We start from the raw sequence: 16421 nt of genomic DNA, 5'->3' as shown, positions 1-16421 counted from the left end.
ATGCCATCAAATCTTACCTATATATTTGACAGCTGTCATGAAACATGTTACTATTAACAGAGGTTAAGGATTCTGTTATCTTAACACAACACTTTGGTTGTTACATCCTTTATATTAGTGTTTGACGTATCTAAGTTGTCTTTCCTCTATCACATCATAAACACAAGCAAGAATATGCAATACAAAATAATTTGATACAGTATTTCTGGAGTAACATAATAAAAACCTCCATTAATGTGGGCTAATTGAAGGTTGACTAAATTACAGAATGTTTTTAAAGGAATGTGGTTCTTACTTAGCAACATACATAGTAACTGCCATTAGAAGAACAAATGTTGACAAAGACTGATGACTAGGCCCAATTACCACACCAGTTAGTTTGTTTCTGAGAACACACATTACAAAAAGTTTATTTACGTAAATAAATCTCCTACAATCTTCTCAAATAATACTACACTTATAATTCATGTCACACAATCATCAGCCCACTGCATTATCTTCTACAGGCCGTGCAAACCCCTTCTTCCTAGGTAATTTCAGTGTAGCCTGGGGGCTGAAGGCCCAATCCCTGTAACAGAGTAAGGCCAGAGGCCAGCATGGGTTGCCACAGGCAAGCCCAGCAATTTCTATTCTTCCTTTCCATTCCATGTCTATAAACTGGCCTTGACTTTTCCTGACCCAGTTATCCAAAGGCCACAGGACAAGAGCTTTTGAGTCATCAAAACTGACCAAGCTGGCCCATTTCATCCCCTGCTTTTGTCACAAATTGGCCCTCTGTACCTAAATTTTGTTTTAACAAACTAGTGCATATTTCTGCTCAGTTCATCGGTGCAAAAAATCACTAATTTTCTTACTAATGATTTTGTAATGTTATATTCATAAAACAATTTCAATTAAAGTATTTCAAACTTAGTTTCTAAATATTTCCCCCCAGAAAGCCTAGAGACTTGGAAAAATACATTTACGATTTACAGATAGCTAACACTTAATGAGAGGTTTGTGCTATGCACTGTTCCAAGTACATGTACCTACTCATTTAAAGTTCTCAACTGCCCAAAAAGGGCAGTATTATCTCCAATTTACACATGAAGATGCTGAGGTGTGGAAAAGCTGAATAACTTACCCCAGGTCACACAGCTAGTAAGTAGCAGAGCCAGGATTTGAACCTAAGTAATCTGTCTCTGGAGCTAGACTTTCTGTTGTTACTGTGGCCTTATAAAACTATAATGTGTTATTTAACTCACATTCAAAAAGCACTATTACCTAGCATATAGCAATAAAAATCATTAAAACTTGTTTTATTTACATTTGTACTTTATAAGCAGCTGATTAATTTAAAATGCAATATGATGAAATATGCAGCTCTAATCATCTTTTATATACTCCAATATATTTAAATTAAAATTAATGTGCTAATGTAGAAATATTTCCCCTTTCTTAATTTATAGCAGCATATTTCCTTTCAAGGCATTATTTGTGGGTTTTTAAAACATTTTTATTTATTTTTGAGAGACAGAGTATGAGCAGGGGAGGGGCAGAGAGAGAGGGAGACACAGAATTTGAAGCTGCAAGCTGCAGGCTCCGAGCTGTCAGCACAGAGCCCGATGCGGGGCTCAAACCCACAAACTGCGGGATCATGACCTGAGCCAACGTTGGAAGCTTAACTGACTGAGCCACCCAGGCACCCCTGTTTGTGTTTTTAAACACATTATAGAGATTAAATGACTTAAAGGATATACAGAGAGAAAATAATGAGAAATAAATTAATTCAGATGTACATATTCAGAAAAAGATACTGAAATTAATAATATATGGCTTAAAAGTCAATACAGCGTCCTTTTCGTTCCCAATCTCCATATCGGGTAGGTTCTGGGCCTCTGGGTCCACCTTTTTCTTTGGTAACAGGATTAATATCATCTGGAAATTCTAAAGAAAGGCAGAAGATACAAAAAAAAAAAAACAAAAAAAAACAAAAAACAGTCAATAGAGACAAGAAAAGCATGAAGACCAATTCTGAAGACAGAGTGGTCGAGTTGCAGAGTTAATAGGCTAGATACTACTGACTAGGTTATTACAATGCAGTCTTTTAAATGAACTGTAAATGTGGTTCTTTTCCACAAGTTTGAGAAATCACTTCTGGACACAATTGTCATATCCAACAAACTTTATTACCTACATTAATTACTTAGAATTCTTGGAGTGTTCTCAGGCCCCAATATGGGGAGTGGCTGCATTTGTATGGATGGATTAAAAGAGAGGGAAAGGAATGCAGGGAATACAGAGTACAAATCCATAGGGTTTGGAAGGTTGTGAAACAAGGTTACTTTGGCTCACTGCCTCAGTTTTCTTATCAGTAAAATGGGTATAACAACCATATCTGATTTGCTATGTTGAAAATTAAACAAAGAGATGCATGTAAAGGATCCAGCTCAGTGCCGGGTACCTAAGAATGCCCAATTAATTTTAGTTATGAGTATTATTGTTCTTCATCATAGGATTTTGGTTTCATGAAATGGTTAGCTGACACTGCCATTCATGGACATAACAACTATTACTCTGAATACTGTGTGTTCATAAAGGACTATTCATCTTGAATCTGGCCCAATTCTGAGTATTTTATTCACAATAACTCATTTAATCCTCATAATAATCATATAGGACAGGAACAATTATTGTCTCCATTTTATAAATGAGGAACATGAGACACAAAGAGGTTCAGAAAGGTGCTCCTGATCACACAGCTAGCTACCAAGTGATAAACAGAGTTTGAATTCAGACAGTCTCGTTGCAGTCTTGTTTTTAACCCATAAACTACTGCTCTGTATATGGGACGGACAGAAGAGGAGTCAGCTATTAGAAAGAACCCCAATTCTTACTCTGTGTCTCTTTAGAAAACTAGATGAACATCACCAAAATCCCATAGTCCCTGTCTAGGAAAAAAGACAATTAACCCTGAAAATTTTCAAATATGTATCTGTTTTTAAAATTCTTTCTCTACTGTGAATCAAGTCTTCCCTACCCTGTCATTCTATTTTCTAAGAACTTGCTGGGACTTCCTCTGAAAGCATCTAATGGAAGCTCTTCCATCTCCCATATTTCTGGGGCTCACCGAGTATCTTCATCAGCTTGGGTTGCCAAAACAAACTACCGTAGACTTAAACAACAGAAACTAACTTTCTCACAGCTCTTGAGGCTAGGAGTCTGCAAGCAGGGTGCCAGCATGGCTGGGTTCTGGTGAAGACTCTTCCTGGCTTGTAGACAGCCCCTTCTCAGTGTCCTCACATGGCAGGCAGAGAATGATGGCGAGCTCTCTAGTGTCTCTTCTTATAAGGACACGAATTCCGACATAGGGAATTCTCATTACCTCATTTAAAACCATCTCTAGGGGCGCCTGGGTGGCTCAGTCGGTTGAGAGCCCGACTTCGGCTCAGGTCATGATCTCATAGCTCATGGGTTCGAGTCCTGCATCAGGCTCTGTGCTGACAGCTCAGAGCCTGGAGCCTGCTTCAGAGTCTGTCTCTCCCTCTCTCTCTGCCCCTACCCCACTCATGCTCTGTCTCTCAAAAATAATAAACATTAAAAAAAATTTTTAAAAAACTAATTATCTCTTAAAGGCCCTATCTCCAAATACCACCCCCATTGGGGGGGTTAAGGATTCAACATATGGATTTTAGGGAGACACAACTCAGTCCATAGCACTAGGCAAGAAAGAAAGGGTCAAGATGTCCCTGCACCTCACTGCTACTTCCAGTCTCTCATTCTACCACCAAATCTTTACAGCCTTTCCTCTTTTGAATTCTGCACCATTTACTTGTCCAGTGCTTTTCTGTAGTCCAGTAATAAAGTCAAGACTCTTCTAACTTCTTGGATAGGATCAATATTTGATTCATAGTTTCATCTCTCCCCATTGTTCTTCATATCAACATACACATTAGTATCCTCACATACTGGGGACATGGAGGTCCTTAATCCTCTTTCCTAGTGATCTTCACATCCACTTGTGCTATCCATTTCGATTTCATTATCTCCTGAATATGTTCCTTCTCCAAGTCTCACACTCTTGAGCTTTCTTCTTTCTGACTGCAGCCTCCTATGGAGGCTTTTCCCTCATGTTTGTTTGACCCAATTTTCACCCTCATTATAATCTATAGCTTTCTGAAATTCTTTACTCTCATTAGTTCCATCCTGAGTCATGCTTGGAGTCTTATTCTAGACTAATGCAACCATTTTCTAACTCATCTCTGTTTTCTGACTCTCATGACTCCAGCCTAACCTGCACAGAAGGACAAATTAATCTTTCTAAAACAGAATCCCTCTTCCACATTACATTAAGTGGAAGAGGCCAGACACAAATGATTATGTACCGTATGATTTCATTTATATAAAATCCTAGGAAGGGCAAAATTATAGTGACAGAGAACAGATTCATGGTTGCCAGGGGGATGGGAGAATGAAACTAATTATAAAGAGGCACCAGGGGCTCTTTGTGGGATTGAATTGCTTTATACTTTGTGTTGGTTATATGGTTATAAACATTGTTAAAATTCATAAAACTGTTTCTTAAAATGGGTGAATTTTATTATATGCAGATTATACTACAGTAAAGCTGATTAAAATAATCTCCATTCAAAAAACTTGAGAGCTTTCTTCACTGTCTACTGCATAAAGCCCATATGCTATAAACTGGTACTTCAGGCACTCCCAGACTTGAGCCAAATCTACCTTTCTAGCTTTATATTCTATTAATCCACTATATACACCCTATGCTGCAGCAAAACAGGAACATTGGCTGTATCTTGTATGTATCTCCCTGGCCTCTCTTTCTCTGACCACATCTTTCTTTTTTTTTATTTTAGAGAGAGCACATGAACAGGGAAGAGGGCAGAGAGAGAGAGAGAGAGAGAGAGAGAGAGAGAGAGAGACAAAATCTTAAGCAGGCTCCATGCTCAGTGCAGAACCCTACACAGGGCTTGATCCCATGTTCTGGGATCATGACCTGGGCCGAAATCAAGGAGTCAGATGCTCAACCGAATGAGCCACCTAGGTGCCCATCTTTCTCTTTTTTGAAATGTCTCCCTACCATTCCTTAACTACTTATGATTTTATTGTGCCTTTTAAACCAAGCTCAATGTTAATCTCTTTTCTCTACTTTTTTTCTGAACTTTTTGCATTATCTCTTATGCCAGTTACCACATGATGTCCTGTGGATAGTTATTTTCTTATCTCATTTTCCTTATTCATCTTTGCATCAAACAGGGTGTTCAGATGCAAACAATCTTCCTTTATTATCTTAACAAATTTTTTTTAATGTTTATTAGAGAGACAGAGCGTGAGTGGGGGAGGGGTAGAGAGAGAGGGAGACTTGGATCTGAAGCAGGTTCCAGGCTTTGAGCTGTCAGCACAGAGCCTGACACGAGGCTCAAACTCACGAACCGTGAGATCATGACCTGAGTTGAAGTTGGACACTTAACTGACTGAGCCACCCAAGCGCACCCCTTTATTATCTTAATGAAGTCTACTCTCTGCAAAGGGACCACCTATATATTTTTCTTAGAATGACATGCATACCATAGGCAGGGAGACGAGCCCAGAAAGAAGGAAACAAGGAAGAAGACAAACTTGTTAGGAGACCAACAAAACCACAGATGCTTGAATTTGGGCTTCATTGGCAGGATGAATGAGTTTGACATGTTAAGAAGGTATTGGATCCAGGACACAGGAGAAGCAGGAGTGAAGGATATCCCCAGATTTCTGACTCTCTACTTTTGGGGAGAGGTAGAAGAGCTTAAAAAAGAAGTGAGGAAAAATTGGTTGAAGAAATAGGAGGAGAAACTGGGCAAAGCATAACCAAAACCACGACAGGCAGATTTCTAGCAGCAGTGGTTAACAATGTTGAAGCTTGTAGACAGTTCATATAAAATGAGGACTGAAAGGCATTTGCTGGGTTTGGTGATATTTACCAGACCAGCTTCTAAGAGATGGTAGGTTCAACATAAATTGCAGCGACTCGAAAATTAAGGTGAATAGCTGGCACTGTGTCAAACAGATGATTACCTTTTGAAATGTGCTTTTTTCTTTACTATGTGAAATATATATAACATTTATCATATTAATCCCATTATGATATAGTTTATCATTTTAACCACTTATAAGTGTACAATTCAGTGGCGCTGACTATATATATTCTCATTGGTAACTATCACACTATCTACACCCACAAGTTTTTCATCATCCTCAATATAAACTCTATACCCATTAAGCAAAAACTTTCCCTTTCTCTCTTCCTCTAGACTTTGATAACCTCTATTCTACCTTGTCTCTATGAATCTGCCTACTCAAGGTACATAATTTAAGTGGAATCATGTATTTGTCCCTCTGTGTCTAACTTATTTCACTAAGCATTATGTTTTCAAGGTCCATCCATATTGTAGCACATTATTAAAATGCCATTCCTGGGGCACCTGGGTGGCTCAGTCGGTTAAGCGTCTGACTTCAGCTCAGGTCATGATCTCACAGTCTGTGAGTTCGAGCCCCGCGTCGGGCTCTGTGCTGGCAGCTCAGAGCCTGGAGCCTGTTTCAGATTCTGTGTCTCCCTCTCTCTCTGACCCTCCCCCGTTCATGCTCTGTCTCTCTCTGTCTCAAAAATAAATAAACATTAAAAAAAAATAAAAAATAAATAAAATAACATGCCATTCCTTTTAATGACTGAATAGTATTCCACTATATGTACTTACCACATTTTGTTTACCCATTTACCTATCGATGAACATCTGAGTTGTTTCTTTCGGCTATTGTGAATAAAGTTGCTATGAACAGTTGCTATGTTGCTCCACGTTGTTGCCATCACTTGTTTTCCAGTTTTCCTTAAATTGTAGCCATCATACACACCCACTGCAGTTGAAGTGGTATCTCACTGTAGTTTTGATTTGTAATTAGTGGTGTTGAGCCCTATTTCCAGTGCTTGTTAGTTATTTGTATATCTTCTTTAGAGAAATGTATGTTCAAGTCATTTGCCCATTTTTGAATTAGGTTGTTTTTGTGGAGTTGTAGGAGCTTTTCACATACTCTGGATATTAACTCTTTGTCAGCTATATTATTTACAAATATTTCTGCCATTCTGTAGGTTATCTTTTTACTTTCTTGATAATGTCCTTTGATGTACAAAATTTATTAATTTTGCTAATGTGCAATTTTATCTATTTTTTGTGTTTGTCGTCTATGTTCTTGGTGTCATAGCAATTAAACAGTTGTCAAACTCAATATCATGAAGATTTTCCCCAATGTTTTCATCTAAGAATTTTATAGGCTTACCTCTTAATTTTAGGTTTTCGACATTTTTAGAGTTAATTTTTATATATGGTATAAGGTAAGGGTACAATTTTTTTCTTTTGCATGTGATTATCCAGTTTTCCCAGAACCACTTATAGAAAAGACTGTCCTTTCCACCACCGAATGAACATGGCACCCTTCTCAAAAACCAACTGAGCAATAGGTGGGGGTTTACTTCTGGGATTGCTGCTTTTGTGTAGGATGCTTTAATGAAAATATTCCTCTCAGATTTTTGTGCTTGGCTAAAACCAGGAAAGAATTTTACCTTTAGATTATACCAACTCTTTAATGGTCTCTATCATTTTGGCAGATTGATCTGGTTATTAGCCTGGGCTTAGAAAAGATGCTATAAATTGAAATATTTAACTGAAAGAACGAAAACAGAAGTTTTCATATTCTGAAGAGTTCCAGATACAGGTCCCTATATCCTCTGTTGATTATCTTCTTACTTAGGATGCTTCACTGCATAGATGGGTTAACTCTCAGGAGACTGGATAAATTAGACAAACAGGGCAGCCTTGCCAAAGTTTCAAACTGGTATGTTTGCATGTATGCTGTCTACAACGTTATTTTTTGAATAGCAAATGCATGCACATGTTCCACAATTCAAAGATACAAAAGAGTACAGAATAAAAATAAAGTACCATTTTAAAAATCAGAGCTTGGTGTGCCTGGGTGGATGAATTGGTTAAGCGGCCCACTCTTGTTCAGCTCAGGTCGTGATCTCACAAATTGTGAGATCAAAGCCCCACACTGGGTTTTGTGCTGATAGCATGGAGCCTGCTTGGGATTCTATCTCTCCCTTTCTCTCTGTTCCTTCCCGGCTTGCTCGCCCTTCTCTTTCTCAAAACAAACAAACAAACAAACAAACTTTAAAAAAAAAACCCACAGCTTTAGAACATGAGTGGAATTTTGTGTACACTAAATACAAAACAATGTTTAGTCTATCATCCCACCATCCTCAAAAACCCCTTTCCTCTCCAAACTTCCTCTTCTCTTTCTCCAACTATATGGCTACAGTGAGAACCACCACCTTCACCTGTGACCCACCCCAGTGCCACCCACATTGATTTAGCTATAGGCACCCAATCCAAGCTTGGCCAATGAGCTCTTTTCTTAGGAAATTTTGAATTAGAGGGGCATCTGGCTGTCTCAGTTGGTACAGCAGGCAACTTTTGGTCTCAGAGTAATGAATTCAAGCCCCATGCTGGGTGTGGAGCCTACTAAAAATAAAATAAAATACTTTTGGAATTATAACTAAACAACTAGTTATTTTCAGCTAGTTGCTCTATTGACCTGAGTAGATGCTGGGAACAGTTCCTTCTGCCCAGTGGACTTAAAAGGGAGTCTAGGGGGGCGCCTGGGTGGCTCAGTCGGTTAAGCGGCCGACTTCGGCTCAGGTCATGATCTCGCAGTCTGTGAGTTCGAGCCCCGCGTCGGGCTCTGTGCTGACGGCTCAGAGCCTGGAGCCTGTTTCAGATTCTGTGTCTCCCTCTCTCTCTGACCCTCCCCCGTTCATGCTCTGTCTCTCTCTGTCTCAAAAATAAATAAACGTTAAAAAAAAAATTAAAAAAAAAAAAAGGGAGTCTAATGACAGAAAACAACAAAAAGAAGAGACCGGGGACAAGAGAAGGAGGGAGAATATCCTGGTTTCCATATACTGTTTACTCCTAAGGTCTGTTTTTTTCCAAGGTCCAGCAGCATCACTGCCCTGAGTACCCCACCTATGTACCTCGTAGCCCAATAACAACCTACACTACCTCTTGTTTAAGTCTGCTCAAGTGGTTTTCTGTTACTCAGATCAAAGCAGGTCTCAGTTCATATACTTTGTCATATGAATAATGGCTTATAACGAATAAAACAATCAAACACAATCAATCAATGTCAGGGGGCTTAGAAATTATTTTTTTTTTTGATCTACACATATTGATGGTCAATATGGGAATTTAGTCATTGTGAAATATGCTTCATTATTGTTAATAAAGAATTATAAACAATAACATATTTATTTCATTCTTTCTCTTCAATAACTAAAATATTTTGATACTTCAAAAATTAAGGAAGGAGCTTTACTATAAAGGCATACTTCATTTTACTGTGCTTCACACATACTACATTTGAAAAAAAGTTTATTAATTTTGAGAGAGAGAGAGAAAGAGAGAGAGGGAGGGAGGGGCAGAGAGAATCCCAAGCAGGCTCCACACTGTCAGCAGCACAAGCCTGACACAGGACTCAAACCCATGAACTACAAGATCATGACCTGAGCTGAAATCAAGAGTTGGGCACTTAACCAAGTGAAATACCCAGGAGCCGGAGATACTGCATGTTTTACAAATTGTGGCATCCCTACAGTGAACAAGTCTATTGGTGCCGTTTTTCCACACAGCATTTCCTCGCTTTGTGTTTCTGTGTCATATTTTAGTAATTCTCACAATATTTCAAATTTTGTTATTATTATCATATTTGCTATTGTGATCTGTGATGAGTGATCTTTGATATTACTATTCTAATTGTTTTGGGGCATCAGGGCTCATATCCATATAAAACAGTTAACTGATACACATTGTGAATGCTCTGAATGCTCCATGAACAGCTGTTCCCTTGTCTTTCCCCCTCTTTGGGCCTCCCTATTCCCGGGAGCAAAATAAGACTAAAATTGGGCCAATTAATAACCCTACAATGGCTTCTAAGTGTTCAAATGAAAGGAAGAGTCACATGTCTCTCACTTTAAATCAAATGCTAGACATGAGTAGGCTTAACAGGGAAGGTACACATTGAAAGCTGAGACAGGCCAAAAGCTAGGCCTCTTGTGATAACCAGTTACCCAAAATGTGCACTCAAAGGAAAAGTTCATGAAGGAAATTAAAAGTGCTACGTCAGTGAATACACAAATGATAAGAAAACAAAACAGCCTTATTGCTCATTGAGAACATTATAGTAGTCTGGATAGAAGATCAAACCAGTCACAACATTCCCTTAAGATAAAGCCTTCCAGAGCAAGGGCCTACTCTCTTCAGTTCTTTAAAGACAGACAGGTAAAGAAGCTCCAGAACAGTTTAAAGCTGGCATAGCTTGGTTCATGAGGTTTAAGGAAAGAAGCCATCTCCATACCATCAAAGGGCAAGGTAAAGCGGCAAGCGCTGATATAGAAGCTGTAGCAAGCAATCCAGAAGATCTAGCTAAGATAATTAATGAAGGTGGCTACATTAAACAATAGATTTTCAATGTGGACAAAACAGCCTTCTATGGAAAAAGGACTTTCATAGCTGGGGAAAAGAAGTCAATGCCTGCCTTCAAAGCTTCATAGAATAGGCTGACTCTCTTGTCAGGGGGGCTAATGTAGCTGGTGACTTTAAGCTGAAGCCAGTGTTCATTTACCATTCCACAAATCCCACGGCACTTAAAAACTATTCTAAATCTATTCTTCCTATGCTCTATAAATGGAAAAACAGAGCCTGGATGACAGCACATCTGTTCACAACATGGTTTACTGAATATTTTAGCCTGCTGATGAGACCTACTGCTCAGAAAAAAAAGATTCCTTTCAAAATATGACTGCTCACTGACAATGCACCTGGTGCCCAAGAGCTCTGATGAAGATGTACAATGAGATTAATATTGTTTTCATGCCTAACACAACATCTATTCTTCAGCCCAAAGATCAAGGAGTCATTTGACTTTCAAGTCATATTATTTAAGAAATACATTTCATAAGGCTGCAGCTGCCATAGATGGTGATTGCTCTGATGGATCTGGGCAAACTACATTGAAAACCTTCTGGAAAGGATTCACCACTCTAGATGCCATTAAGAACATATGTGATTCATGGGAAAAGGTCAACATATCAACATTACAAGGAGTTGAAAAGAATTTCATTCCAACTCTCATAAATGATTCTAAAGGGTTCAAGACTTCATTGGGGAAAATGCAGATGTGATAGAAATAGCAAGAAATCTAGAACTAAAAGTGGACCCTGAAGATGTGACTGAATTGCTGCAATCTTGATTTAAAACTTTAATGGACAATGGGGTGTCTGGGTAGCTCATTAACTCTTGATCTCTAAATCAATCAACTCTTGATTTTGGCTCAGGTGATGAACTCCTGGTTTGTGGGATTGAGCACCACGTTGACAGCTCAGGAGCCTGCTTGGAATTCTCTCTCTTCCCTTCTCTCTGCCCCCACCCCTGGCTCATGCATGTATTCTCTTTCTCTCAAAATAAATAAACACTAAAAAAAAAAAAAGAGAGAGAGAGATTTAAAAAAAAAACTTTAATGGGTAAGGAGTTGCTTCCTGTGGATGAGCAAAGAAAGTGGTTTCTTGAGATGAATCTACTCCTACTGAAGATGCTGTGAAGATTGTTGAAATGGTGAGAGGGCCAACATGGCGGAGAAGTAGGGGGATCCATATGTCCCGTGTCTCTCAAACAAAGAAGTGTAGAAGCCAAAGGACTTTGAACACCAGAGCCTGGGAGGAAAAGAGACTGAATCTACTAGGAAGAAAATGGGAAAGCTGGAAAAAAGATAGGTGGGTAACTGCGAACTGGGGGAAATAAAAAAGGCCGTGTGGGCACAGAGGGGAGGGACCCCCTTCTGGGGAGGGACCCCCTTCTGTGGAGAGACAAAGGGAAGAGAAAGAGCCTCTAGGGAAGTACAGGACCTAGCTGGACAGGAGAAAGACCTTGGACTGAGACTGAGAGGGATCTTATCTCTAACTGTGGGGCTTTCTTCAGACTGGGGCCAGCTCCCTTTTCGAGCACCCGGGGAGGAAGGAAGCCAGGCCTAAGTGTGGTGGTAGGTCAGAGGCTCAGTCTGCAGCTGGAGAAAGTGGTTCCCTCCCTGGAGACAGAACCTGCCTGCATCTGCCACCCTGGGGCGCAGTGGATGGGCCGAGGGCTCAGTCTGCAGGAGGATAAGGCAGCTCCAGTTTCCCTGGAGTGCTGTGGGAAAAGACAAAGCCTGCCTGCATCTGCCACCCCAGGGGCTTGCGGCAAGGGCAGCAGCTCTCAGTCGCAATAAGTCCGCAACAGAAGTCAGTCTTCCCTGAAGTGCGGTGGCACAGACAAAGCCAGTCGGGAACACATATTGCAGCACTGAGAGGCGCTTTCCCAGCACCAGAGAGCACAGAGCGGGACTTTGAATTCTAGCCAAGCACAGGGTCAAGGCAGTTGGTGGAGCGAGAAGGACTGCCCCATCTGCGCCCGCAGCACAGTGAGGACGACTCACACAACAGTCCACCAGGTCTGGCTCCGTGGAGAAGAGACTGGAAGATCACCATTCCCCCCTCCCCCACCACCACCAAGGAAGGGCCTCAGGGATCACTCTGGGGGTCCATAGTGGAGGTGGGTCCAGATAATGCCAAACCATGCCCCTCTGCACTGGGTAACTGTGTATCTACCAGAGTGGCACAGACCCTGCAGACAGCTACTTGAGACAAGCAATGCAGCATTGCCTGGATTAACTCTAGGTCAATTCTGGATATATAGATATATTCTCACCCCCAACCAATTTCTCCTCCTTATCTCTTCCCTCCCCTAGGCTGGTTACTCTGGTTATTGGTCGGTCTAAACAGGCATATTTAATCCATTGTCTTGATACATGTTCTACACCTCCTTCTTTACACTCCTTTCTCTTTCTCTAGAATAATCTAGCCATATACCATCTACCCTGTCTGGGTAATTTTATCTTCGTTTCGTTTTTCCCGCCTCCTTCTTTATTTTCCTTTCTCTCCGTCTGGATTAAGCCTTTTAGTCTCTCTGCCTAGTCAACTTTTATTTCCACACACACACCCCCACAGCCCCTCCCTGCCCCCGCCCCTGTCATTTCTCTCTTTGTATGTGCTCTTCCATCAGCACTGCCTCCACCTTCTTCTTTACTTGTAGTCCGTGTTTTGGGGTTTTTTGTTTTTAGTGTCTAGGTTTTTGTTTTTGTTTGTTTGTGTTGTTTGTGTGTTTGCGTGTTTTTGTCTCCTGTTTGTCTATCAGTTTTTCCTTTACAGGGCTACTCCAAGGAACAAATCAAAGCACATCTGGTGGAGGGTACAAAATATTACTACGAGTAGGGTAATAAAATAACCAAAGTCACAACGACAGAGAGCAAGTAACAATCCCAAAAAAAACACCTCCCGAAGGGCCAGGCCCTGGACAGTGTATGACCCTCCTTTAATATAGCAGTGCTTGCAGGTGCAGAGCACACAAGCTTTTAAAACGCATAAGGTAGAGAAAGCTAGCCAAAGTGACAAAACGGAGGAATTCTTCTCAAAAGAAACTCCAGGAAGTCGCGACAGCTAATGAACTGATCAAAACCAACGTAAGCAATATAACGGAACAAGAATTTAGAATAATAGTCATAAAAGTAATCGCTGGGCTTGAAAAAAGCATAGAGGACTGCAGAGAATCTATTACTACAGAGATCAATGGATAAAAAATAGTCATGATGAATTAAAAAATACTACAAATGAGGTGCAAAATAAAATAGAGGCAGCCATAGCACGGATTGAAGAGGCAGAGGAGAGAATAGGTGAATTAGAAGATAAAATTATGGAAAAAGAGGAAGCTGAGAAAAAGAGATAAAAAAATCCAGGAGTAAGAGGGGAGAATTAAAGAACTAAGTGATGCAATCAAATGAAACAATATCCATATCACAGGAATTCCAGAAGAAGAGAGAGAGAAAGGGGCTGAAGGTGTACTTGAACAAATCATAGCTGAGAACTTCCCTGATCTGGGGAAGGAAAAAGGCATTGAAATCCAAGAGGCACAGAGAACTCCCTTCATACGTAACTTGAATCGATCTTCTGCATGACATATCATAGTGAAACTGGCAAAATACAAGGATAAAGAGAAAATTCTGAAAGCAGCTTGGGATAAACAGACTCTAACTTACAAAGGGAGACCAATAAGACTAGTGGCAGACCTATCTACTGAAAGTTGGCAGGCCAGAAAGGAATGACAGGAAATCTTCAATGTGATAAACAGAAAAAATATGAATCCTTTATCCAGCAAGAATCCTTTATCCAGCAAGTCTGTCATTCAGAATAGGAGAGATAAAAGTTTTCCCAAACAAACGAAAACTGAAGGAATTCATCACCACTAAACCAGCCCTACAAGAAATCCTCACGGGGATTCTGTGGGTGAAATGTTGCAAGGACCACAAAGTACCAGAGACACCACTACAAGCATGCAACCTACAGATATCACAAATGCCTCTAAACCCATATCTTTCAATAATAACACTGAATGTAAATGGACTAAATGCCCTAACCAAAAGACATAGGGTATCAGAATGGATAAAAAAAAAAGACACATTTATTTGCTGTCTATAAGAGACAGAGATAATACCTATCCTTCTCAAGCTGTTCCAAAAAGTAGAAAGGGAAGTAAAACTTCCAGACTCATTCTATGAAGCCAGCATTACTTTGATTCCCAAACCAGAGACCCAGCAAAAAAAGAGAACTACAGGCCAATATCCCTGATGAATATGGATGCAAAAATTCTCAACAAGATACTAGCAAATCAAATTCAACAGTATATAAAGAGAATTATTCACCATGATCAAGTGGGATTCATTCATGGGCTGCAGGGCTGGTTCAATATTCGCAAATCAATCAATGTGATACATCACAATAAAAGAAAAGATAAGAACCATATGATACTGTCAATCAATTAAGAAAAAGCATTTGACAAAATTCAGCATCCTTTCTTAATAAAAACCCTCGAGAAAGTCGGGATAGAAGGAACATACTCAAACATCATAAAAGCCATTTATGAAAAGCCCACAGCTAATATCATCCTCAATGGGGAAAAACTGAGAGCTTTCCCCCTGAGATCAGGAACATGACAGGGATGTCCACTTTCACCGCTGTTGCTTAACATAGTGTTGGAAGTTCTCGCATCGCAATCAGACAACAAAAGGAAATCAAAGGCATCAAAATTGGCACAGATGAAGTCAAGCTTTCATTTTTTGCAGATGACATGATATTATATATGAAAACCCAACAGACTCCACCAAAAGTCTACTAGAACTGATACAGGAATTCAGCAAAGTTGCGATAGAAAATTAATGTACAGAAATCAGTTGCATTCTTATACATTAATAATGAAGCGACAGAAAGATAAATAAACTGATCCCATTCAAATTGCACCATGAATCATAAAATACCCAGGAATAAACCTAACCAAAGATGTAAAAGATCTGTGTGCTGAAAGCTATAGAAAGCTTATGAAGGAAATTGAAGAAGATTCAAGGAAAGAAATGGAAAAACATTCCGTGCTCATGGACTGGAAGAATACATACTGTTAGAATGTCAATACTACCCAAAGTAATCTACACATTCAAGGCAATCCCAATCAAAATTGCACCAGCATTCTTCTCAAAGCCAGAACAAGCAATCCTAATTTTGTATGGAACCACAAAAGACCCCCAATAGCCAAAGTAATATTGAACAAGAAAACCAAAGTGGAAGGCATCACAATCCCAGACTTTAGTCTCTACTACAAAGCTGTAATCATCAAGACAGCATTGTATTGGCAAAAAAACAGACACATAGACCAATGGAATAGAGTAGAGACTCCAGAATTGGACCCACAAATGTATAGCCAACTAATCTTTGACAAAGCAGGAAAAAAAATATCAAATGGAAAAAAGACAGTCTCTTTAACAAACTGTGCTGGGAGAATTGGACAGCAACATGCAGAAGAATGAAACTAGACCACTTTCACAAAAATAAACTCTTTTTACACCATTCACAAAAATAAACTCAAAATGGATGAAGAACTTGAATGTGAGACAGGAAACCATCAAAACCCTAGAGGAGAAAGCAGGAAAAAACCTCTCTGACCTCAGCCGCAGCAATTTCTTACTTAACACACCTCCAAAGGCAAGGGAATTAAAAGCAAAAATGAACTATTGGGACCTCATCAAGATAAAAAGCTTCTGCACTGCAAAGGAAACAATCAACAAAACTAAAAGGCAACCGATGGAATGGGAAAAGATATTTGCAAATGACATATCAGACAAAGGGCTAGTATCCAAAATCTATAAAGAACTCACCAGACTCCACACCCGCAAAACAAATAATCCAGTGAAGAAATGGGCAG

The 16421-nt window shown here is 39.8% G+C and overlaps 1 protein-coding gene across 1 annotated transcript in view; it reads right to left on the bottom strand.

Annotated features, from left to right (window-relative positions):
- Positions 1 to 1743: 1743 nt before the first annotated feature.
- Positions 1744 to 16421, bottom strand: part of SDHAF4 (succinate dehydrogenase complex assembly factor 4) — a 31251-nt gene continuing 16573 nt past the window's right edge. The window contains exon 3 of the mRNA XM_007090101.3: positions 1744 to 1926. Within this exon, the coding sequence (XP_007090163.1) occupies positions 1817 to 1926 (110 nt within the window). The 3' untranslated portion in view covers positions 1744 to 1816. The remainder of the gene's footprint in view (positions 1927 to 16421) is intronic.

Source organism: Panthera tigris, chromosome B2 (genome assembly GCF_018350195.1).
Source record: "Panthera tigris isolate Pti1 chromosome B2, P.tigris_Pti1_mat1.1, whole genome shotgun sequence".
Taxonomy (NCBI): Eukaryota; Metazoa; Chordata; class Mammalia; order Carnivora; family Felidae; genus Panthera; species Panthera tigris.
The sequence above is the reverse complement of the archived record's forward strand: the minus strand, read 5'-3'. Positions and strand labels throughout refer to the sequence as shown.